This window comes from Micrasema longulum, unplaced genomic scaffold, assembly GCF_059751315.1.
Source record: "Micrasema longulum isolate JH-2025_06_02 unplaced genomic scaffold, ASM5975131v1 h1tg001156l, whole genome shotgun sequence".
Lineage (NCBI taxonomy): Eukaryota > Metazoa > Arthropoda > Insecta > Trichoptera > Brachycentridae > Micrasema > Micrasema longulum.
Genome location: NW_028278343.1, coordinates 258,941 through 284,985, shown reverse-complemented (window position 1 = coordinate 284,985; position 26,045 = coordinate 258,941). Strand labels below are relative to the sequence as shown.

The 26,045-nt window shown below is 29.9% G+C and overlaps 1 protein-coding gene across 1 annotated transcript in view; it reads left to right on the top strand.

The window, feature by feature from the left end:
• Window positions 1–1,295: 1,295 nt before the first annotated feature.
• LOC148276736 (potassium voltage-gated channel protein Shaw-like) overlaps window positions 1,296–26,045 on the top strand; it is a 273,952-nt gene continuing 249,202 nt past the window's right edge. Inside the window, exon 1 of the mRNA XM_088233849.1 lies at window positions 1,296–1,395. Coding sequence (XP_088089975.1) covers window positions 1,352–1,395 — 44 coding nt within the window. The 5' untranslated portion in view covers window positions 1,296–1,351. The remainder of the gene's footprint in view (window positions 1,396–26,045) is intronic.

Genomic DNA, 26,045 nt, shown 5'->3' with positions numbered 1-26,045 from the left:
TGAAAATATTTTTATTGATCACAACTTACCAGTGATATAATTTAAGTATAAAACTAATAACTTGTGAATAAAAAAGACACATTTTTGAGTAAAATGTGCGTTTTTTTTTATGACTTGGTTTTTGGAACTTGGCCGAATAGTACGCGGTATTTAGCTAAGTACCAAATATTTTTTTTTAAGTAGCCAAACAAGCTGAATCTTCTTCTTTTTCTTTTCTACGTCCGCTCATTAGTGGAGCGTGCGGACATCACCAGTTGTCTCCATGAGACCCTTTCGCTGCCTCCCACGTCAATCCATCGCCTCTTAGTTCTGTCCAATTAAGTCGAAAGATCGTCATCGGCGGCCTTCCAGGACGGCTTGAGCCCGCAAGCGTAGGTTTAAAGAAGAGGCTAGTTGGATGTAGATTCTTCTGCGGCATGCGCAGCACGTGTCCAAGCCAGGTCCACCGCCGCATCTTCTAAACGCCCGTTATAAGATGCTGCTGCGTCCGTTCTCGGACTTCAATGCTAGTTATTAAATAGGCTGAATACCAAATAATAACCAAATATTTATGGCATCCTAAATTTATATAAAAATCTGTTTTCGAGATCTTCATATTAAATTTGATTTATTGAACTGGTAACAAGACAGACATAACAAGAATACAAAGACAACAAAATAAAATTCTTAAACTAACATACAACCTACCCTACCTGACCTCTACGACTGAACTGTACAAAAAAACACACCAGTTTGACATAAACTACTTGACTAAAATTGAGACCTTAAAAATTGTGCACAAAATAACACTGGGACACATACAAGACGATGACATAATATTAGTCAAAAATGCTGACATACATAAATATAACACCAGACAACAAAAACACTATCATATTGAAAAAGCAAAGACAAACACAGGACAGTTAAAAATACTACATAATGGACTTAAACACTACAACGACCTACCTCACTACTTGAAAACTTTTAATGGAGACAAATTTAAAATCAATCTGAAAAAGCACATGATGACTGAACTAACTAGACTAGACGAGACATAAAATGACTAGACAATATTAAATTTCTAATGTAACCCTAACGGGTTTTTTAAAATTGTAAATAAATAAATAAAAAAATTATCTATTTCGATTCCTTTATTATTGGTTAGATTCTTTAATATTGTTTAAAAAAATTGAATGATTTGGTTTGATTTGATGTTCAAGATTTGGAGTTGTGACGTTAACATCTGGGGTACGTGTTTATACGCTTAATGATACCCCTTCTCTTTTAAGATATTATAAAGTGTTTCTTTGTTTCCAGGCTGGTGAAGAATACACGAGAACAGTGAAATAATGATATATTGTCAGTGGAGATGGATGGTGAAAACAGGATCATACTCAACGTGGGGGGTATAAGGTAACTTACCCTTTACAATTTGTCATTTAAAAATTACGACAAGGATTTTATATTTAATTATTTTTAATTCTCTAAATTAAAAAAAATGTATGTTTCGTGATGATAAAAAAATCATTAAACTTTACACATTTATTTTTTTTGGTGATTATGCCGTGTGTCGTTCGTACTCTTTTCGGATCGCACTATTGTTGATGTATTTCGAACGACACATGGAATGGCGTGAAAATCTAAAAAATGAATAACTAAACTATGGTTTATTCTGGGCCTAGACGGATAAATGATATAGTTCAAGGTTTGAAAATGAGCAAGAACCCTGTACGAGTGTTTTCTACTCGATGATAATTCTCCGATAAAAATACTGATAAAAGAAATCGAGTTGAGATACGTAGGCTTTGTACTGTAGTGATAAGTTTGTTTGCTTATTATACTTAATGTTCCGGGTTCGATTCCTGGAAAAGTAGATATAAAATATTAATTAAACCAACATATTTTGTTAAAAACGTCTTCAAGTCACTTAGTGGTAACCTGAGGTTAAGAAATAATCGCCTGAATTTTTAAAATTAAATTATTTTTGTTTTATTTATTTTATTAGTGTTATTTATGTTGTGTATTTCATCGATAGAAATGTGAAATCAAATACACATTCCTTTTGGTCCTTTAACTCTAAACTGTTGCAGCCAAATATACCCCAAAGAAACTCGGCTGGGTACATTTCCCTATGCTCTACCGGTGCAAATAGGCACACAATTTACTAACATTTATAGACACTTATTTATTCGCTGCAATTTACTCGTATTAAAGTATTACGAACAGAAAAAGAATAGGAAAAGCAATATTTTTTAGTGATTTATATTAATAGTCCTGCTGTTTCTTAATTACTTAGAATATTAGTGTGAAATAATTTTTCAGCGAAAATATGAACGGAAATAACCATTAAGCTGTAGGAAGAGACAAACATTACAAAGCTTACTTAAGTGAGCCCTCAATAAATCAAAGCACAAAGAAAAAACGGAAATGTATTGCGGCCATTACGCAGCAAAACCACGGGATATTTTAAGTGGTTAACCATGGGAGGAGATTGACATTTTATTTCCCAGGCGTCCCTAAAATTATTGTATTGCTATATTTAGTGATGCGCTAACTGATTCGACTGATGAAATCAAGCGAATAACAGTCTAATAACAAATAAATATTTAAACGCAGATAGAAAACATTCCTTAGAAAGGAATGTGGAAATCTAAACGTTCACAGGGCTTACGATTTGTCATTCCAAATATAAAAAACATTAATCCGCATTAACGAAGAGTTGTAAAAATTAATATTATTTTTTTATTTTTTTAAACGTTTTTTTATTTATAAATCTTAAAATACAAAGTATTTTACAAATTATTCAATGAAACTCAATTTGCAGCCTTACTAATATAAATTTAAAAAAATACATTCAGAACAATAAAGAAACAAAGCAAGTTTACTAAATATATCACAATAATTCATAAACCGAAAACAAATTCTTAAGAATATCTTACTTATAAATAAAGGGATTTTAAAGAATGAAGTAAGTAGTCAATCTAGGACCAGGGGAGATAAGATCGTTAATATTATATGCCACGTAGACGAATTTTTCTTATAAATTACTTCTAAATTGATGGTCTTGGTATTCGGTTTTTAAAATAATCGAATTATTTCATCTTCATAACCGGTAACATAGGTACACTACTAGTTAGAATTTTATCATCGCTAAGTAAAAGGAAGTTAAGCTATATATAATATTTTCTTTTGTATCCTGAATCCGAAAAGGTTTCAAATAATTTATTATCTGAAAATAATTTACCTTCCGAAAGATATGAGTTTTTATCCTAAATATGAATTGTTATGGCGTATAGCACCATAAAGACTAAAACATAATAAATGAAAAAAATAGAGCTGCTTTGCCATAATAGTTTGCTAACAATATTTTACCTAATATTTTTGTAGGCACTTCTTTGAATATAAATATTTGTGTAGCTAAGTTGGTATTATTAACATTGATTGAGAATTATGTAGATCATGATTATAAAATTATGCGCTATAAAGATTATTTTTATTTTTCTCTGAGTTTACATTGATTTTATTGTTTTTTTTTATAAATCATATAATACAATTTAATGATTTTTCCAGGAGTTACTGCAACTAAATTCGAATTTAAAATAATATTTCCATGTTTTTAAAAATCACATATTTAGAATTTCAAAGAAATAAAACAAGTTTAACATCTTTTTAACTAAATACAATATTACAACAATATATAAAACCATTTTTTTTTTCACTCAAACAAAATAAATTAATAAAAACGCTTTGAAGAATAGAGAAAGAGGTAAATCTAGGACCTAGGAAGAAAAAATCGTTAAGGCAGACAATGCAACCATAGTGGCAGAATCAGAAGATGCGAGGTGCGAGGCTGTGAAAGTGATGTTCTATTTTAAAAAAAGGTTAAAACCCACATGTCCTCTAAATCATTTGAATAAATACGTAGCATGTGATAACAAAATAAATGGTTTTAATTGAATTACAAATTTAAAAGCTTCAATTAAATAATTTACCAATATAATCACTATGGAAAGCGCCCTAGAGGTATTATATTATAAAAATGGCACTTTATAAGTTATCCATAATAGTAATAATAATGTTATACATGTTTCATTTAGTGTCTCAGAAATTAAACATGCTCATTTATCCCAATTAATACTTTCAATAAATAATGACACCAGGATACAAATAAAATAATTTGTGATGGGAATAATTAATAAAAACATATTGAAAAGATCAAAAACCACGTTTTTATTTGGAGGCTGTTGGCGTGGAAAAAGAGTGCGATCTCTCCTGAGTTCTCGTTTTATTACGTTCTGGCAGCGCCCTCTGTTAACCAGTTTTGTATTTTATGCAATGTTCAAGCACATGATTTATTTTCAAACTGACAGCGATATCTCTAAGCTGCATGGAACATTAGTCGGTTACATACATTTAATTTATTTATTTTACATTTTTAGCGAGTTTTCATTAATGATGTAGTACATGTACCTTCATATCAATATTATTATATATTTTCAAATGCTATCTTCTCATTTGCACCTTACGAGGTTAAGGGCACTCTATGAATATATGAAGACAATACCACTCTTACGATTTAAGGGTAGTCAATTAAGGGAATATGAAATATTGGAGTGTGAAAACATATTTTTAAATATTACATTTATGTTGAGTCTGCCAGACAACAAACAAGAAAACTCGTTGAATATGGACAATCGCAGTAATCGCAGTGACCACGATGCGGACAAAACGTATAACTTGTTTTATCTTTCTAATACTGATGAAAAGAGCTGTATTTTTAATCTGACGCTAAATTATAAATGACGTAATTAATTTTGCGTCGGCATACACGATAATAATTTAAAAAATTAAATGATGTATCAATACTTACATGCTAAAGAAAAAAATATGTATTTTTGTTTGTAACAAAAACAAAAAAACCCCTAAAAAATAAAACACTACATTTTATATTTTTAATAACAACTGAAACTGAGTTTGAATTGATTGCAAAAAAAACGTGGCCTGTATTTAAATAAAATTGAAATTTCACTTTGTTTAAAAATTTTCCGCTTATTGGTATGATGAATAAAAAAATATGAGTGGAAGTCAAGGAATTTTCAAATAATATTCTGTTAAAACCAATATCTTAAAGCTTAATATTTTTTTCACTTATGCTTTGTTTGCTTACCTAATCTTAAAACAAAAAATATTAGGGCATAATAAAATAATGTGGCCATCAAATTTTTTTTTATTTTTGTGTCTTTACCGGATTTTCTCCTTTTATTATCTTCCAAAGACTTTTAATCTCGTTCCGATAAATAACACTAAAAAGGCTCTTATTTTCTTTAATGGAACTTATCTACGATGTTGCGCCACAGGGCTCCAATTTGTGCTTTCTAAGTAACTTTTAACAAATAAAGACACATACTACGCTTAGAGCTTTCCTTTTTTATTCAATCGAAAAAAATACTTTTATTCTCATACTTTTTTTAATTTAACACACTTCAATTACAAAAACCTTTTCAGCTGTTTTACTCCATAAAAATATACAGACGGATAAAAATTGGCAAAATCGTTAATGTTACACAGTGTGTAAAAGGGTTGTACTTAACTATTTAATGACATGATATTAGCCCTTTAAATATCTAGACTGCAATATCTCCTTCTAAAAATTTTCTTGACTGTATTTGTAAAAAAATTGATCGAAATAATTACATTTATTATCTATATCTGAAACGACTAAAACCATCAACAATGACGTGCAAAAACTATTAGAATGGACAAACAAAAACTTTTTAACACTAAATGCCAAGAAATGCAATATAATACATTTCGAAACACAAAAGAAGAACCATAACATGAACATAAAAATAAACAACGAAATTCTTAAAGAACTAGAACATGTGACTTACCTAGGACTCACAATGGACACACAATTAAAATGGACAAAACACATAGACGGACTCACTAAAGTAATGGCATTACTACATAGCCTCTTCTACAAAATTAAAGATTTTATACCGAAAATGGAAAAAATTATGATGTACGAAGCCTATGTCAAAAGTAAATTGAGTTACATGATTGCCTTTTGGGGAACTGGTAACAAGACAGACATAACAAGAATAAGAAGACAACAAAATAAAATTCTTAAACTAACATACAACCTACCCTACCTGACCTCTACGACTGAACTGTACAAAAAAACACACCAGTTTGACATAAACTACTTGACTAAAATTGAGACCTTAAAAATTGTGCACAAAATAACACTGGGAAACATACAAGACGACGACATACTATTAGCCAAAAACGCTGACATACACAAATATAACACCAGACAACAACAACACTATCATATTGAAAAAGCAAAGACAAACACAGGACAGTCAAAAATACTACATAATGGACTTAAACACTACAACGACCCACCTTACTACTTGAAAACTTTTACTGGAGACAAATTTAAAATCAATCTGAAAAAGCACATGATGACTGAACTAACTTATCTAGACGAGACATAAAATGACTTGACAATATTAAATTTCTAATGTCACCCTAACGGGTTTTTAAAAATATAAATAAATAAAAAATATATAGACAACCAGAGGGCATTTCCGTGAAAGGCATAAAATAAAGAGTTTAAAATTTGTTTGTCATTAATGTGCAAGTACTTAAATAATATACAACACATAGAATAAGAATAAAGTATCCAATGACATAATGCGTTGGAGATATGAAGTTACAATACTACATAAAAGAAGGTAGGTATATAATGAAATGGGTTGAAAAATTAAAAAATTCTTAGGGAAAAAAATGGAGTTTACAGTGGGTAATATTTAAGTGTAGATAAGCAAAAAAGAAAAAGTCTATTTAGATTTATATTAGAAAAAGATATTTACAGCATTCGAATTATGAAAAGTATTTTGATTTTATCGCCATAAGAATGTTGACTCTAAAAGCTGAAAGTGGGAAACTTGGTCAGAAGCTTATATAATACTGACCCCCCATCCCTAAGTATAAAAATATGTGAAAAATGAAACATATGAATTTCTCCGTACTTATTGCCTATTGCCGAGCCGGTGTAGTCTGACAAAAGTTTACAAAATAATCATATTTTGTCTGCCAGACGTCCAACAATGGTAGACTGCAATCTTGTACACCTCTTTAGCACGTATATACTTATCAGTCTAGTTTTATCATGCAATTTTTTTTTAGACGTTGACCTAGCAAAATTGTTCATGAATATAAACATATATCTATATTTAGTTACTTAATTCATATCCGCTCCCTATGTAGAGCATATGGTATCCACGAAATCTCTCTAGGTCTAAAAATGTGTTTAGTATCTTTCTTTGGTGATTTCGTGTAGGTTGGACTCGTTTTGAAGATTCGGCCACCGTTGCAGGAGCTTTAAATGGTAGATACTTATCATATAAAAACCGTCTACTTTTCCCACTGTTCAATTATTTTAAAAGTTTAAGGTTTTTGCCATATAAAAAGAATTATTTGTTTCAAATACATAAATATTAAATAAATAGTAGTATTTCTAGGTCTCAAAGGGTAAGTACGCGACCTAGAACAGGTGGTAATATCTTAATTCCTAAATTAAAAACAACTACTGCACAACATCATTATTCTTACAGAGGAATATTTTACTTTAATGAAATGAACAAAGATAATAAAAAGTACAGTCAGGAATACAATATATTTAAGAAAGAAGTAAAAAAATACATCTTTAATTCTTATTTATGAAAAACTGATTGAAAACATCGTTAGTATCTTTTTTGTAATTTATATATGTTATTTTAAAAATACTCTTGATTAAAATTAAATAATCTATTGTAAGACGTCACTCCCCATTATGTACACAAGAATTGTTTATTTCTTTTACGTAGTGGGAAACGTTATGTAAATATACGTATTTAATTATTGTAAAAAAAATGTATTAAGTTGTAATGTTGTATTTCAATTTGTTTATTAATAAATGAAAAAAAAATAAAAAATATGTTTTTCAACTGCCTATTTAAAGCATCATTTACAAGGCTGATGACCTGGTATTGGCTGGTTTTAGGGATAACTTCACACAGTTTGTTAAACATTCATATTTCTTTAATTCTCCCATCGTTTGATTTTCGTGATAAATTATATATTTATTAATTTATTTATTTTGTTCATTCACGCCCAAAAGGCATTTACAAAAAATAAAAATGAAATGTATGCTAACATACTAAAAAATAAACACAGAGTATACAGAAAAAATATGTGAAATTAGTTAGACGGGATATAATAAAAAGTTTTACAAAGTAAAAAAAAAAACAATAATAACAAAGGTATGCAAGAAAAAACAGTAAGCATATAAACAAAATATGCAAAGATATAAGCTTATGAAATAAATTCTGTAAATCAAACAATAAATAAAGTGTTACGGTTATCAAGAAAGACTGATTTAAGTTAAATTAATAAACAAGCAAGCATATAGGTATTATCACAAAAAAATAAGAAATAAAAATATGTACATTTATATGAAATGCGTATTTGCCAATACTACAATGCAATTTGATATAATAGTAAAAAATAAAAAACAAGTACAAGGTTATAAAAATAAACAAGTAACTATTTTTTTAATTTGTAGAATTGAATGGTGAATAATAATTTGACGAACAGCTACAAAAAAACTTCACATTGTCGACTTATAATATAGTAAAGAATTGGACAGAATGTCTGCAGCCGTTTCGTAAGTGTTACCTAACCTATGCAGTCTCGGTATTATTGATGTTTTTTCGATGTTACCTAATTATTTCACCTACAAAGAAATCCTGAAAATATTTTTGATTTTAATCATTCTGTGTCAAAAATTAGCCGCCAGGTTTTTATGTTAACTGCAGCTTTATGCGCGTCTTTCTAAATTAATTACGAGTCCTGTTATTTACACGGAGGGCCAGCGAACTGGCATCAGTAGACGTTCAAGATAATGAAACCAGGTGAACGCTTTGAAAAATATTATGTTTTATGTTAATTAACTGAGATATCAAAAAAATTATGTTTGTATAAGTTCAAAATCATATTATAGTTTAAACAAAGAATTACTTTTTCTTTTACGTAATGGGAAACGTTAATATAAATACATGCGTTAAATCTTAACAAAAAAAATTCGTTGCAACATTATTCATACGAGAATATTTTTAAGAGCAAACTGAAAAAATATATGATAAAGTAAATAGAACAACTTTGTTTCTAACCGTGATTTTTTTTTTCACCAACCGGTTTCAAAGCAAAAAAGCTTCTTCGTCAAGGTTTCCGTAACTAATGAATTCTTTCCTATTTTGGTTTTTTCACGTGTAGCATTTAGTAAACATGAAAAAAATAAAATAAGAAATCATTCATAAGTTTCGTAAACCTTAACGAAGAAGCTTGTTTGCTTTGAAACCGGTCGGTGGAAAAAAAAAATGGTTGAAAACGAAGTTGTTTTATTTATTTTATTGTGATAACTAACCACAAAGTTAGTGCTTCAGTAGGAAATGTATAAAAAATATATGTTTACGAGTGGTATACAAACAAAAAAAATGTGAATCTCAGGAGATAATTAATAGAAAAGAAGTTTTAAAAATACCGATCATTATTTTGTCTTGTGAAAACATTTTTTATTTATTTGCACCCACAAACGATTACACACAATTTTAATAGAAAATGTCACACCTATTTCAATAACAGATTTGTACCCTTCTAGGTCTGAGAGTCTCCCAGGTAGCATATTTTTTAAATATTTTTTTTGGTAATCATCAAAGTGATTTAATTTTTTACATAATCCAAACCCTATATTTTGCAGTTCATAATGTAAATGTATCAAAATTATTAAAATATTTTTTTTCCGAGTTCTTTCAATAATAATAAACATTTGTCTTTGATTTTCCCAGTGCAAATAGCTAATATTACAATTTATTTTCTCCACAGTTTAATTATCTTTGATACGTTGGTCTATTCGCACGTGTGTTTCTTGCTATTTGGTCACTTTTTTCCAGCAATAACCATAAAAATTCAGATTTCATGTGTTAGATTTAGCATTCATTCCCCTTACCAACTCTCCACCGAACGGGTTGCATAATTTTAGATCAGTGTAATTCAACGTGTAGCAGTGAGAAAAGCGGGACGTCATATAATATACTTCTCAGAAAACTCCAAGTATTTTGAAAAAGTTGTATAAATGCTACCATGATAAAATATTTTTATTTTTAAAGTCGTATTTATAACATTTGAGCTTAAGTACAACTTGTAGTCCCCTCTAAAACTTGTGGATGTTTTCCCAGCTTACTCTCGAAAATGATAAAATCATACTTTAAATTTTTTAACATCCTGTAAATCTCAATTCATTCGGACAAACTATTTTTTTATTAAAAGTTGATTCTTTTTCATGCAACAAAATCATTTTTCCAATATTTTTTTTAATTTGAGTTGTTTTTAAGATACATTCATAAAAATTAAAAAAACGTAAAAATAATTTTAGTGTGCCATTCAATTTACGCTCAAAACACAATATATAATATACAAATTTAATAAAAACTAATAATAATGATGAATTATTTGAATATCACTAAAAGGTGTTTTTTGGCAAACGAGTATTTATAATTATTTTTTCTTAAATGAAATAGTTTGTTGAGAACGAGGCAAAGCGGCGTTATAATTAAAATTTCAAAAAAACGTATTTGCGGGTGAAGGCACATTTCGCTGAAGTAATTTTCTGAAACAAGGAAGGGTGAGGCGTTCAAGACGATGAGATGAAATTCAATATACCTGAAATAAAGAGGGGGCCTCTTACTCACCTTTTGCATGAAGACATTTTCGTTCTGTGATGAAAGCATTATAAATTGATTAAGTACGAGCGATGTATTTGAGTATCAATTTGTTAATATTAGCATTTCTTACTGGAGAGTCGAAAGCCTTTGTACTTTTTTTGATACCCGATATTCAAATGACAACGAGGCAGTTTTGATTGAAACACTTTTTACGTAAGTGAAAATAAAACACGTTTTGTGATTACATTACTTTAATTTATTAAAATTTTTGGACATAATGTTAATTGTTCATTAGCGGGCTTATTGCCAAATGGCATTTTTTCCCAATGAACCAATAAAATAAATGTTTTATTTTTATAGTTCAAGTTACAAAACATATTCAGTAGAAAATAATAATAAAATGGCAAAATTTAAATAAAAAAATTTAAAAAATAACTGTATTTCTCTATTAATTACCTTAAATCAATACTAGAAATAAAGAAGATAGAAAAAAAAATATGAAGGAAGAGAAAGGAGGTGATTTAAACAAAGATACAGTAGTAACATCTTTTTTTTATAGTAGATGAAAAATGATTCTCACAGTCAAGCCGCATGAAGACTATATGAATAAGAGAAAAAAGAGGAATAGTGGTTGGGGCGTTGAAATTTTTCACGGAATTATATAGGAGCGTTAGCACTATGAAGTATTGTAAAGAGAAATAAGAGGGAGTTATATTTCTCTCCGCTGTCTAATTTCAAGCCATTTCAGTTGCCCACGATAATCAGAAATGTGGACATATATCCCATGACTAAAAATATTATTTAATTTATAAAATGTGCATGTATTCTAAGACGTTTTATTTTTTTATTAATTTTTATTTTTATTTAAATTTTTCATTGATAAACCTTCACGGGTTACATACATTTAAAAAAATATTTTAATTTTAAAATTCACATTCTACTATAAATATTAATATTTTTAGCATCTTTTGTAAAGGTTGTCTGAGTCTTTTGTTAAGTTTTGTCTGGTAGTTTATTGTATAATTTCAGTCCATGGTTTTTAGTCTTGATTGTCTTTTTCTCGTTTTAAACGTTTGTATATTATAGTTTTCTGATATTCTCGTATTGTGTTCATGTTTACAACAGTTTTCAAGTTTTAATTCTTCGTCTACAATTCACTTATAAACACACAATTACAAATCAGTGGCTAATTTCTGTATAAATTTTAAAAATTCTAGTTTAAAGAGTTCAATTACATTTAATTGTTTAGTTTGTTTAAAAAGTTCTTGAGTTGCTGTTAGATAGGGTAGGTCATATACCAATATTTTATTTTTCATTTTTATTTAATATTTTATTTTGCTGTACTTTTAGTCTGCTTATGCCATTTTGATTTCCTGTTCCCCATTGTAGTTGTATATAACATATTATTATAATTTATCATTTAAATGTATGTTTTATTCAACCGAATGAATAGTAGAAAATGGAAACCTGTGTATTTGCAGTACTAACTATATTTAATTTATTTATTCTTTCAGCTTCTACTTTGTGGAAAATTCTTTTTAATATATTATAAATAAAACGCGTTGTGTACTCAGGCCACAAACGAGATAAATATTTGTTGGAACATTGGTTTCACCCATCAGCAGGTGTAAAAGTTTATATTTACACCCATGATTGATAATTCTGAATCTCTGAAACTTCTTGTGTTCTAATATTAACTGAAACTAATATTAAACAGTTTGTGGAGTAAAAATACAAAGCGTTTCATCTATAACATACTTGCTTACTAACGATATTTTGTTAGAGGTTACGTTAAATACTGTAAATACATTTTCCATTCTGCCAATTTGAATATAAATATTTCTTTCATTTTATAGAAGAGCTGAAAACATTATTGTATTTTTAAAATACAACTTAAATATGGTAACTACACGTAGGTATTTGATATAGATATAGATATAGATATAGATATAGATATAGATATAGATATAGATATAGATATAGATATAGATATAGATATAGATAAAGATATAGATATAGATATAGATATAGATATAGATATAGATATAGATATAGATATAGATATAGATATAGATATAGATATAGATATAGATATAGATAAAGATATAGATATAGATATAGATATAGATATAGATATAGATATAGATATAGATATAGATATAGATATAGATATAGATATAGATATAGATATAGATAAAGATATAGATATAGATATATATATAGATATAGATATAGATATAGATATAGATATAGATATAGATATAGATATAGATATAGATAAAGATAAAGATAAAGATAAAGATATAGATATAGATATAGATATGTTAATGAATAATGTTTTTAATAAAATGCTGTGTGCCTATTAAATATGTACACACTTCTGTTTTAAATTTTGGTACTCCAGTTCTGTATTTATTTATCTTTTATCTTAAAATTGCGTTATCATTCACTTATTTATTGCTTTTTTTTACATCTTTCAAAATAATTTTTTGAAAGCATAAATTACATGTACTTTTTTCGCTCCTTATATTTAAGTTAGTGGTAATTATTATTATACAGCTATGTAGGACTATCATATGGATAATTATAAAGGATCTTTACCGACAAGCCATATTCATTGGCTTGGTGAGTCCTGTAAAAAAAAAAAAAAAAATTAAAATTACTAAAATGTAATATTGTATGTAAATAATAAATAAATTTATTTTTAACATTATTTATGACGTTTTCCTGGATTATCATGCCGTTTGTTATTCTTCCTTCTTATCGACATTCATAATTTGAGCTGATATTTTGAAGGTGTCGTGTGCTATTTAGCTGTATTTTTTTTCGCAAATCCAATACATTTTAAAAATCATTCCGTACTTTACCAAAAAACATGAGCTTTATTGATAATGTAAAGATATGTATATGAGTAGTGTAAAATCAAAGATGTTATTTTATTAAAAAATGTACGTAGTTATTCAGAAAGCAGCCAGCCATAGAAAAGTGAAGCTTAGCTAATAGCACTTTTGTGAAAATAATGAATAATCAATTTTACACATCAGTTGTTCTATTTTTCCTTTGAAAAATTGAAAATGATGCATACATTTGTTTTTTATACTACAAGAGAAAATCTTATTTTATATTTGACCAGTTTCAATGATTTTCTTAAGTCTGGTCAACCACACAACCAACAACAAAGATGTACATTTTGCAGAAAACAACCAGTCCTGGCAAAGTTTGGATGTATTTTCATTATGTATGGAAAATTTTATTTCATATCAAATTTACATTAAGGTACCTTTTTATTTGTATTTTACAATAGGTTAACATAAGTTACATATATCCTATATCATACACACACAAAAACTATTGGGTATTCAAATTGTATAGAATCACTTAATTCATTCTAGTTTTAATAACTTTTAATATATTTTAATTATGTGTCGATAAAGTTTTGGTAATTTTTCGAACAAAACTCTGTTGATAAATTTTCCTGGTCTAAGAAAAATTATATATATATGTATATATTTTGAAAATACAAGCGTTGCTTAGTATCTGGGTGAAAATATTAGATAAGATAAATCTCACCCGCAACAAAAAAGGTTTTAGCTCTTAAACTTCACAAACCTCAGCAGATGGAAGAACCGAAGGAATCTAGATGTTTAAATATAGGTAGAGTTGTAAATGTTACACCTTATGTAAATTGGCTATTTAAACCAGCCAATGACAGATTATAAGCTTTGCGGATGCCTAGCCTTCTATATTCCTTTCTCTAAAACTTTCTTCATTTCTGTTGTAATATGTTTATATTAACAGCTCCCTCGGGGGTTGAATCCAGTCCTCATCTACAAAAATTTGGATGAACTCAAAACAGTATTGTAACAGTAAGAAGCCTTTGTTAACGAATTTTGCTACGAATAGACATTCGCTGAGAAAACTATATTGAATGATGTCTTGCTTTTGACTGATAAAAAATCATCAATGTTTTTCTGTGAAATAAAAAAACAATTGCAAGCAACTGCGAGATATAAAAAATAACTCAAGAAAAAAATACAAAAATCAATATACCAAACTAACTATCCAATGAAGCACAAAGTTCTTCCTTTGGTGGAATATATCGCTTCTCATGGGTGCTGACATTTTATAAATTTTCGTTTTTGTTTCTTAGTCTACATTATCATTGAAAAATTAGAAGACTGCTTCTTCATCCGTCGAATACCGTCAATGCTAGCTCAACATCTGTACAGCAGTTTTCATAATACTTTCATGCACATTTTCAAGTATGTTTCGGATTCTATAACTGCCAAAATGCATTAATGCCATGCTCGTAAGTTGTTATAAAAAACAAGCAGCCGTCTAATAGTGCTGCTTTAGCTTAAGTGTATAATTATTGCTGAGAACTTAATAACAATATTTTTCGTGAGTTAATCGCTTTGGCCATTTATTGAGCTCGGTACATGTTACCTGGAGATCTCTTTTTCAGTATTTTCACCTAATAATCCTTTTAAAAAGCATTTAAAACTCTGGTTATTCATCCCTGTCTATAAAATTAGTTGGGTACATCAGAGCCGTAAAATTCAAACAAACTTTTATTTACAAAAGTTTCTCTATAGCATTGTATTTTAATCGGAACCACGCTTTTCCAATGAGGAATTTTATTGTTTTTTTTATTTGTTAATAGAATTTTTAACTCAGTCGATTTTTTTTTTCATTTATATATTATACAATATTGTATTACCAGCGCTACAATTTTGCCAAGTTTTGTATTTCTGAAATTACTCCGCGTGTGACGTCAGAGGTTTTTACCGCTTATTCTCGTTCAGTTCTTCCCATTGGTTCATCTATGACAAGCGAATTGGAAAAAAATTATAGCTCTCATATCAAAGGTTAATTTATATGAACTAGTGACGTCATTCAAAGTAGTCCGTTTTTATCAAAATGTTTTCTATTATTTTTTTCGATCATTTTCAGGAAACTTTTCTTTACAATTTAATGCTTCAGTTTTTACGGCGCGCAAGAAAACATAAATTGTATCCAATTTCCCGTAAGGTTGAAGTCCCACACTATCATTGCTTTTTTTTTGGAAAAGTGTAATATCAGAACTTGTAATAACTTATCTAAATTTCACTTACAATACGCTGTTCAATACCAGTTCACATACGTGCATGGCTGCAAGCAAAAAATAATATTTCTCTTTCAAACATTTTTTTAACGATTTTTGTTATAATCCATTGCTCAGAAAAAATATACTCAAAGCTCGTTTACTTATCCTAGCTGTTCCAAATGTACCTTACTATGTCCCCATTTAGATATTCTTAAAACAAAATTTTGCAAATTAAAAAAAAAACTTGTTGAAACACTTTAAATAAAACATTTGTCAGTGTGTAATAAGTTAATGTTTATTTAATTATGTTTCTGTTATTACCATATTAAAATTTTGAATCGGTCAACTATATTATGAAAATCCGTCCTCTCTTCTCCCCCACTACATTTCTTCATCCCTTCTTGCTCTTTTTTTTTCTTGTCTTATATTTTATATTATTTTTTCTCTTTACTGTGTAACGTGTTCTCTCATTATACTTGTGAAGAACTTTCAAAGGGTGTATTTTATTTTATTTTGTTTTATTTTATTTGGAAAATCAACATTTCAGCATACATATTTATAGTAAACAAACAAATATAGTGTATAAACTCAGAACTAATAACAGATTTCCACTAAGTATACAAAGTTGGAAAAGAAAATATATTACAAATTAAATAAATACATTTAAGTTTATACATACAAAAATGATATTTTCATGTACTCGTAAATATTTTTTAATAATAAAAAATTTTTTTTACAGTTTTTTAAGAACAGTAAGTTATTGTAAATTGGGCGGAATTTGGACAAGAATGCTTGAAAAGAGGATAAGGAGGGGAAGGGCGATGCACATATTTAATATTATAATGTCTACTAAGTTACATAATGCATTTTTAGTGTAAATTCTAATTCTGAAAGAGTGATGTTTGTGTAATCTATTTCTTTAAATTTTGTATTGTACACTGAAAAAATCCTACACTAAGTAGTTCTGTACAGTCAACTATTATTGTCATAATTTTGTGAAGCAGTAGTTGGTTTGCACACACTAGGTATTGTAGACAAGTGATTCCATGGTAGGTGGAGGCAGTGAGAGTTAATACATGAGAAATACCGGTTTTGTATTTTAGGTTCTTTATACATTTGTTTTGAATATTTTCTATTATTGTTATAAATATGGCATACTGGGGATTCCATATCTGAGATGCGTATTTCAAATGGCTTCTGACAAACGTTTAATATAATGTACATTTTTTTTGTATTTTTATATAACAGCTGTAGTTTTTTCCAAAACATTAGCTCTCGATCACTCTTGGAAAATTTTCTTGTGGATCTACATTTTCACAACAATTAGAAAAATAATCTTCTTGCAATGTTTTGTACGATATGATGCTGGAGATTTTGAATCAGGAACATATTTAATTAGTAGATTTTTTTCTTCAACAGCTTGAAATCGCCCTTTATCAGTCAGTTTTTTATTCATTCTATCTAACAGGACGGCCCGGTTCTCTCCAGCGCTGCAAGTTTTTTGATTTCTTTGATTTTTTTTGTACGTCTCTCTAAACTTGACCTAAGTTGAAAGTTATCTCACACAACTAAGAAATAATTTGGTATGTATTTGTGCCTTTGTTTAAATGACAATACTCTCGCATTAGAGATATTTGCGCTTTCTTGTCCATCAAAATTAATTTCTCGAATATTGAGAAATAAAACTGCAAGAATCTGGCCATTATAGGAAAGTATTTGATCAGTTATTTGTGCACATTATTAAATAAATTATTTTTTTTAGAACATACGTGATTTCACTATCATGTTCATCTATTAAAAACAATACGTCTACTCATAAAAATACTTGAAATTATGAGCACATTGACACGTGAGTGTGCGTTTGCCTAAGTAAACAAGTACCGACTTTGTTTAGATGACAGTCGAAACGGGTTGCCATTGTTCAAATTACATAAAATTATATTTACAATTGTACTGACCTAACGAAAACAAAATTAAAATAAAAAAGGGTATATGTTTAAAAAAACGACTTTGACTTGGGACACCCTAGACTCCATGCCAGGTTAACCACAGTGACGTCACGATACTTGCTAAATGAAGTTGCTGCCAGTGTTCTCGCATTTCAATGCTTGTAATTTATTTATTAACTGATGAAGCTCAATATTTAAGTGTAAAAATGACACTTCTGAAATGAATTCACAATCTATTTATTCTTTAGACTTTCAAACATTTTTATTCCGTTTAACGTTGAAATCCTATTATTTTTATCATTTAATTTACAATTTGTACACTATGACAACTTTTATTTTAAACAGAAGGGTGGTAGTCCCGTAAACTCAGATCAGGAAGTCACAAGTTTGAAGCCTGCTCAAGAACAAATTGATTCCTATTTTCTAACTAAGTTATTTATAAAATCGCAATATTTTGGTAAATCATAATACGCAAAAATTAAACATTTTTTTAATCTTTCTCGAAACTCAGTTGAAGTGAAGTGTCTGGCACTTGCAGTGTTTTAAGTTAATTTTAGCCTAAGTAATTTATGTTTAACCAGCTGAGGATTTAAAACGATCGATAATTTGGCCTAATATTACCCAACTGCCAATAATTTGCTATCTCTAATATCATCAATTTGTAGCTCGGATATCATTATGGAAACACAGTTTAAGCGCACATGTACTTACATCTTAGATCAATATCCGGGCTCGTCATAAACACAACATCTCCTTCATCAATCATCAGTCAATTAATCAATAATTGATTGCTTTCAATCGGAAGAACGTGGCATACTAATCAAAACTGTAAGAACATAATCGAAAATTAACATTTATAAAAAAGTTGCAGAACGGAGAATTAAAAAAATGCTGCCATATTTTGTAAATAACATACACTTGTGTTGGGGCAAGATTCCTTTGAAGATTTTTCCGATTTCATATTATTTAATGACAATAATTTAGAAATCAGTAATTCGTAATTGTCAAATGATTCACGATTTAACTTTCACAGCGTTTACCAAAAGTAAAAATAATTTATTATAAAAATAAAAGACGAATGATACTTTAATCCACAAATTTAGAATATCCAGTGACCGGTTTCATCGCTTTCGCGACATCTTCGAGACCGGTCAGATGTCGCGAAAGCGATGTAACCGGTCAATGGATATTCCAAATTTGTGGATTAAAGTATCACTTGTCTTTTATTTATATAATAAATTACAATGAACTTCAATCAAGAATTTTTACTTACAAACATTAAAGTAAGAATAATTTGTAGGAATTAATGCATGTACATATGTTAAGATAGATGCATGAGAAGATTTTTTTCATTGATTCTAAATTTTCTGCGACAGACAAAAACAATGTTTTTCGCTGTCGTATTTATTCCAAGTTGAGTAATAGAGTGAGTAACTGTGTAGACGTCTTTTACTTGAAGTCACTGAACACTAAACTGGACTACATATTTTAACTGAGTGTATGAATGTCTGAACTACCTCTTGTAACTGCATCTTGTAACTGATTTGAGACCACTTTAATTCTGTCATGTGTTCATTTTATTGGCTGATAAGATTTTGAGATCGTGTACTAATTCAGTGTTTCTCAGCGATTTTACACCCGCTTGTATCAGCAGTTTATTGATAGTTGGATTGTGGTCGTAAAACTGCTGAAAAAACGTTGGACATAAAACTGTTTTGGAAAGAGGTGAAAAAGACAAAGAACTCCTCCGAAAGTGGAAACATTAAAGCGATAAAATCAAAAGATGGCCGAATGCTAACGAATGACGAAGGAGTGAAAGAGAGATGGATGGAATACTTTATGGAAGTATACGAAAGTACTGAAAGTGTCCCTGAGCAACAGCTTGGTTGTGCAGAGGAAGATACGAGTGATAATAGGTCATGTGTGATAAGCATGGTAGAAATAAAGAGCGCGCTGAAAAGTATGAAAAACGGAAAATCCGTTGGGTATGATAAGGTTGCTGTGGAATATCTGAAGAGTGGTGGCCAGATCGTGAGCACATGGCTGCACAGACTTTTCAATCTCTGCCTAAAGGAAGGACATACGCCGTTGGATTGGAGGAGGGCAGTTGTCATGCCTTTATATAAGGGAAAGGGATCTCGTGCGGAATGTGGAAACTATAGGGCCATCAGTCTTCTGAGTTCTGTCGGTAAACTGTATGGGAAAATTATAATCGAGAAAGTTAGAAAAGTGACGAAAGACAAAGTGTGGGACGTGCAAGGAGCCTTTATGAGTGGACGTGGATGCACGGATCAAATTTTTGCGCTGCGAATGCTAACGGAGAAGTTTTTGGCAAAAAGTCAAAAACTATTCTGCGCATTTGTCGATTTGCAAAAAGCGTATGATAAAGTAGATAGAATGAAATTGTGGGGCGTGTTGGAAAAGTATGGAGTAAACAATAAACTTATACGTGCAGTATCGTCTCTCTATGAGGAGAGTTCAGCGTGTATAAGAGTTAATGGGGGATTTACATCTTGGTTTGCGATCTCAAAAGGCGTGAAACAGGGATGTGTAATGTCACCATGGTTGTTTAATCTATACATGGACAACTGTATGAAAGAGATAGAATGTATGGGTATTGGAGCAAAAATGGATAATTTTTCAGTAAGCTGCTTGTTGTATGCTGACGATGCAGTTCTGTTAGCAAGCAGCAAGGCTGATTTGCAGCAAATAGTCTCTAGAATGTATGATGTATGCCTGGAGAGCGAATTGGCGATGAACGAAAGTAAGTCAAAAGTGATGGTATTTGAAAGGGATAGTGAGGTTACTGACTGCGTAATAAATGTAAACAACGAATGTCTCGAGCAAGTAGAAGAATTTGTGTACCTGGGAAGCATGTTTTCAAGAGATGGAAGAGTAGAAAAAGATGTTGAAAGAAGAGTGAATGCGGGCAACAAAATGAACGGAGCACTAAGCACAGTAATTTCTAATAAAAATATGTCAATCGAAGCTAAACTGGCAGTGCACAACGGAGTTTTAGTCCCAACACTTATGTATGGAAGTGAAACATGGAACTGGCAGAGGAAGGATGAAAGCCGAGTGAACGCGGTTGAAATGCGATCTCTTAGACGAATGTGTGGGAAATCAATGTATGACAGGGTTACGAATGATGAAATCAGGAGAGAGTGTAAATCTGAGAGAAGTATAATTGATAAGATTAAAAAAGGGTCTCTGAGATGGTTTGGTCTCGTAGAACGAATGGACGATAAGAGAATGGTAAAACAAGTATATATGGCAAAAATGAACGGCAACGTTAGACGAGGACGACCAAGGAAGACGTGGCATGATCAGATAAACCAAAATCTTAAGTCTGGTCATGTCAAAAGCAGACAGAACCGAAGGGCATGTATGACAAGATGTATGAATGTGGAAGAGGCTAGGAGTGTATGCCAGGATAGACGTGTGTGGCGGTCCATTCTCTCTGCCTACCCCTACGGGGAAATGGCGTGATGGTAGTAGTAGTAGTAGTAGGATTGTGGTCTCGCGGCTAATGTTGCGGGCTCACAGATTTATAGTCTGAGGTTCAAAATACACTCTACTTCCATTCGATTTCCATTTTTTAACAGTGAGTTAAAAATTGCCCCTGAATTAAAATATTTGGGTTAATCATAAGAACGTACATATTCATTTAAAATAAAATGAATGCACGAAATTGTGTTTCTTTTCTGCTCTGTCCTTAAAACGATGGTAGGTCAGCTGACGCTGAGAATTGGTTTCAGGGTAACTCTTACAAAATTATAGTTAAGAGCTTTAGATGTCACCTATTTGTTGGATGGCTGTCGACGAGAGATCGCTCTTTTATTGAAAATAACAATCTCTCTTGTCTTCTTGTTATATGACGTTTTGACAGCTCCCTCTGTTGGTCGGTATTGCATATCATGCAATATTCAGGCAAATGATTTTCCTTTCAACTGATAGCAATATAAGTAGGCTGTTTGTGACAATAGTCAGTTTTCACTTGTTTTGACAATACTAGCTGTTGCTGTGTTTTATATAACCCATTTAATCATTCAAAATTAAATATTGAACTAAATTTGTTACAAAAGGGACAAAAAACCTTTTTTGAGAAGGGAATATGGAAGTCTAGGCATTGAAAGGGCTTATGACATGTCATCGGCTATTATAAGTGGCTACTTTACACTCTATGTATCACTCTCCATTAACCTTTTTTTAATCTCTCTTTTGCAAAAAAAATAGATCTCAATAATTCCCATGGAAAGAAGTCCAGCATTTCTACAAACATTTGGACATACTTAAAACTCAAAACATTATTGATTAAACCATCTGGTTTAAGAAGTAGTATAAAAATTTAAAAATTTCTTCAAAACCTTGCCTGGTTGGTGAATTGGTTCAACCGGATGAATCTCACCGACATGATAAAGGTTTCAGCTCTTTTACTTCACAAAAGTCAACAGATGGAAGAGTTAAGAAAATTTGGATGTTAAAACATTTGCAGATTGGTGAATGTTACACAGTGTGTAAAAGCCCCGTAAATGCCTAGACTTTCATATTCCCTTCTAAAAAATGTTTTCCCTCTCTGTTTCCGCAAATTTAGATCTAAATAACTATCTGGGGAGGATATCCAGCCTGTCTTCAAACATTTTGACATACTCAAAACATTGTTGTTTAATATTGATTTTTGAACACTAACAGACTGATAAAATTAAAAAGCAGACGTTATTTATAATAAGTTATACTTGTAATGAAAGATTAATTACCTTGCTAAGATATTCAACTCTGAATGTAGCTATTAATATATTCTAAGCCGTCTAAATGTACCTGCGTATCTATTTGTGTTCTGCAAGATACACAAATTGTGTTTATTTTACCACATGTATTCTTACGATATTTTTTTTTGTATTTCAGTTTGCATTGAAAAATGACGTGTGTTAAAGAGTAAGATAATCACCGTGCAGAAATGAATTGGGGTCATCCTTTTTCTGACAGCAAAATGTTTTTTATTATTTTTACGGTCAAGAAATTATTTTTCTGTAAACTCAACACATTTTTGTAAATATTAAAATTCAAGAACCTCGTTTTTAACCACTCATTTTCGTGCAAATAAAGGGTTAAAATAGAAATTGTTTCACTTTTATTTGAATAATTATGAATTACCACAAAGTTAGTGCTTCAAATATAAATTTAGTATTTTTTCATATTCAAAAATATTTTATTTATTTAATCCAATACATAATACAAATACATAGTTCACAAAAGAAAATGGGTATACAATAGGTACTCGTACATTCAATATAATTTTCTTTTTATTTATGGATGTAGCCACTCCACTGGCCCATAGGCACGTTCCGGAGTGTCAGTGTATTATTTATTTTATAGATAATAGTACATACTTTCACATCGATTGTTGTGCAAAAATTCAAAAGAAATTTGGAAAAAGATTTTAATCATACCTACATTCATACAATGAGAAAGGATTTACAAAAAAATAAATTTATATTCTGGTATATATATATCGCCATTAGTTGAACAACATCATTTTATTATAATAATCATCCAAACCCTTATCCACACCGAGTGGTTCGTAAGACACTGTATTATTAAATAAAATGCAACGTATCTCGATCATCTGTAACAGGGCGGTATGGTGAACAGTCATACCCTTCGGACGCCAGTCCAGTGACAATAAAAAACCTCCTTAAAAAACTAATGTTTTAAATTGACCCTTCCAAAAATCAATCCCAGGACCTCAAACATGGTAGGTCAACGTGTTAACCACCGTGAGGTGGAATTATCTCCATTTGGTTGCCTTTTTTAGTATTTTTACCTAAAAGCAGCCGTCGAGTCAAAATCTCTCCTCCAGGATTCTGTTTCTTGTTCATACTTCGCCTTTTTTCATCCACTCTGCATCCGCCCAGAAACACAATTTGCCTAGATTTTTTGAAATTATGACAATAATGTATGTATATAATTATGAAAATAGCACATTGGTATCTGAAACTGTTTCGTGAAATTTTCGTTATTATTTAAGTGGTTTTATCAGTAAAATCAATAAAATAATCACTTGTATTGAAACATAAGTTATTTATTTTATTTTATTTATTTCAATGTACAACACAACACTACAGCCAATTAAAATGTTCATATTTCGTTTTAGTTTTATTCAAAAGCGATTTGTAAAAAAGCTCAATAGATTATTAAGGTTTAGTATTAAAGTAAAGTTAGAGAAGAAGTCGTCTAAAACTGGTAATCTCAGCATGGAAAAGATCCACCACTCTCGGTAGATGTATATTATTTCAACAGAATTTCATGAAGGATAGTCAATAAATAACTTTAATCGAGTAAAATTAATGTTCATTGAAACTAACTTACGTATGTATGTGTATTATTTCCTAAAAAACACTTCGAAACTTGCATACCTGTATATTATATTTATTCTATTTTTATTTTTTAATATTTTTTCTCTTACAAACTATAATTAATAATAAAAATAATGTGACCTCACTGGGGTGACCTGTGCCAAGGACACTTAACAATATACTTTTTTTTAATATTTGAGAATAAACAAAGAAGACTAACTTAATAAACATTTATAATTAACAAAATGTTCAGACAGTTTTAAAAACTACGTATTTATGTTTGTAATTAATTTATGTATATCTTTATTACTTATATTACAAAACGCACAATAAAAGAACAAAAACCTTATATAAGCTATTCACTGTGGAGCATTTGATTCAATATTGGTTTGGGCGAATGAGACAATCCATTTTACTTCTACCTAGCTCCACTTTCTATTTTTTTATACCCTTTTGGAACATTTTCTCTTTTCTTATTGTTTTAATAAATAGTGGAAGTCGGTTATAGATTTTAATAAAAAATAACTAAAAATTCCTTTACCTGAAAGAGGTATTAGTTTGTATTTGTTGAAGTTATCTTTGTGGTGAGGATCTAGTGATTATATTATTTTTATGTGATGAATTGTTGGAGTTATGTTTTTCATTAATATAATACTACTTTTTGTTTAATTTGATTTTTGAACGATTAATTTCCACACAATACCTGCACTTTGTGAAATAAACTTTTTTGTAACATCATTTTAAATTAATCACATATTTTCTTTTTTAAGATTAATTTAAGCTCCTGACGTCACTGCAACCTGTACAGATTTATTTCGACAGTTTTTCAAGAATAAAAGTTCTCGCTCTACAAGACCAGGTATTTAAAAAAACTGGCTACTGTGTGAAAGAAGAGAGTTTACATTTTGCTAAATCTCCTCCTCAAAGCCCAGATTCGTAAAATATCTAACTATTAGGTAGGAGGCGAGTTTTTTAACTTCAATTGATGGTCCCCCAAAGATGCGGCTTATATTATGACATAAAGCAGTACATTCACATATAATGTGCACAGGTGTTTCTACATCTGCTCTTCAGAACCAACATCTATAAGTCTCAGAAAAGTTCATTTTAGCAAGGTGTTTGTTTAATCAGCATAACCCAGTAAGGGATCTAGTGATAACCCTCTCTTGATTTCAGATGTCCTTTATTAGGTTGAAAGAAAACCTTTGCAAGTTCTTCATTATGAGTTTATTTGCGTGGTGCTAACCAGGTACTTTTTGCCACAGCATTATGCTTTGGTTTTTTAAGCTAAATTCAAGGTTACGTATCTTGTGCATTCCTTTTTTTTTTTTTAAATGTCTTCATAAAAGCAATTACCAAATCACAAGCTCTCTCCTAACCCCTATTCGATATAAACAAACGTTTTATATTTATTTTTTTACTTGCACACTTATTTATAAGTACCTTTACACATCTAGTCAGATACGCACATACACACACACATAAATACAAACGTCGCAAACATACAATAATATCAACTTTTTTCTTTTATTATATTATGTCTTATTAGATAATTTTTTTTGATTGGCTTAAGTATTTTTAATACAATTCTGCTCCTTTTTGTACCGCCTGTAAAAATTCCGAATGAAAAAAAAAATTATGTATACATCTTCGTTGATTTTGAAAATAACAGATCTGTATATAAAATCTATTAAAACGGAATTCCACGAAAACTATTTATTGTATTTAATATCTAAAAGGTTTTTAATGGATTGACGAAACGAAAACTTGGGTTTTAGGGGTAGTTAACTATAATGGACTATTTCATGACCGCCATACAAAAATAATATTGTCGTATAAAATAAACCAAAATGGCAGAATTTCTTGAGTATTTTAATGGAAATTGTATCCCAACACTAACAGA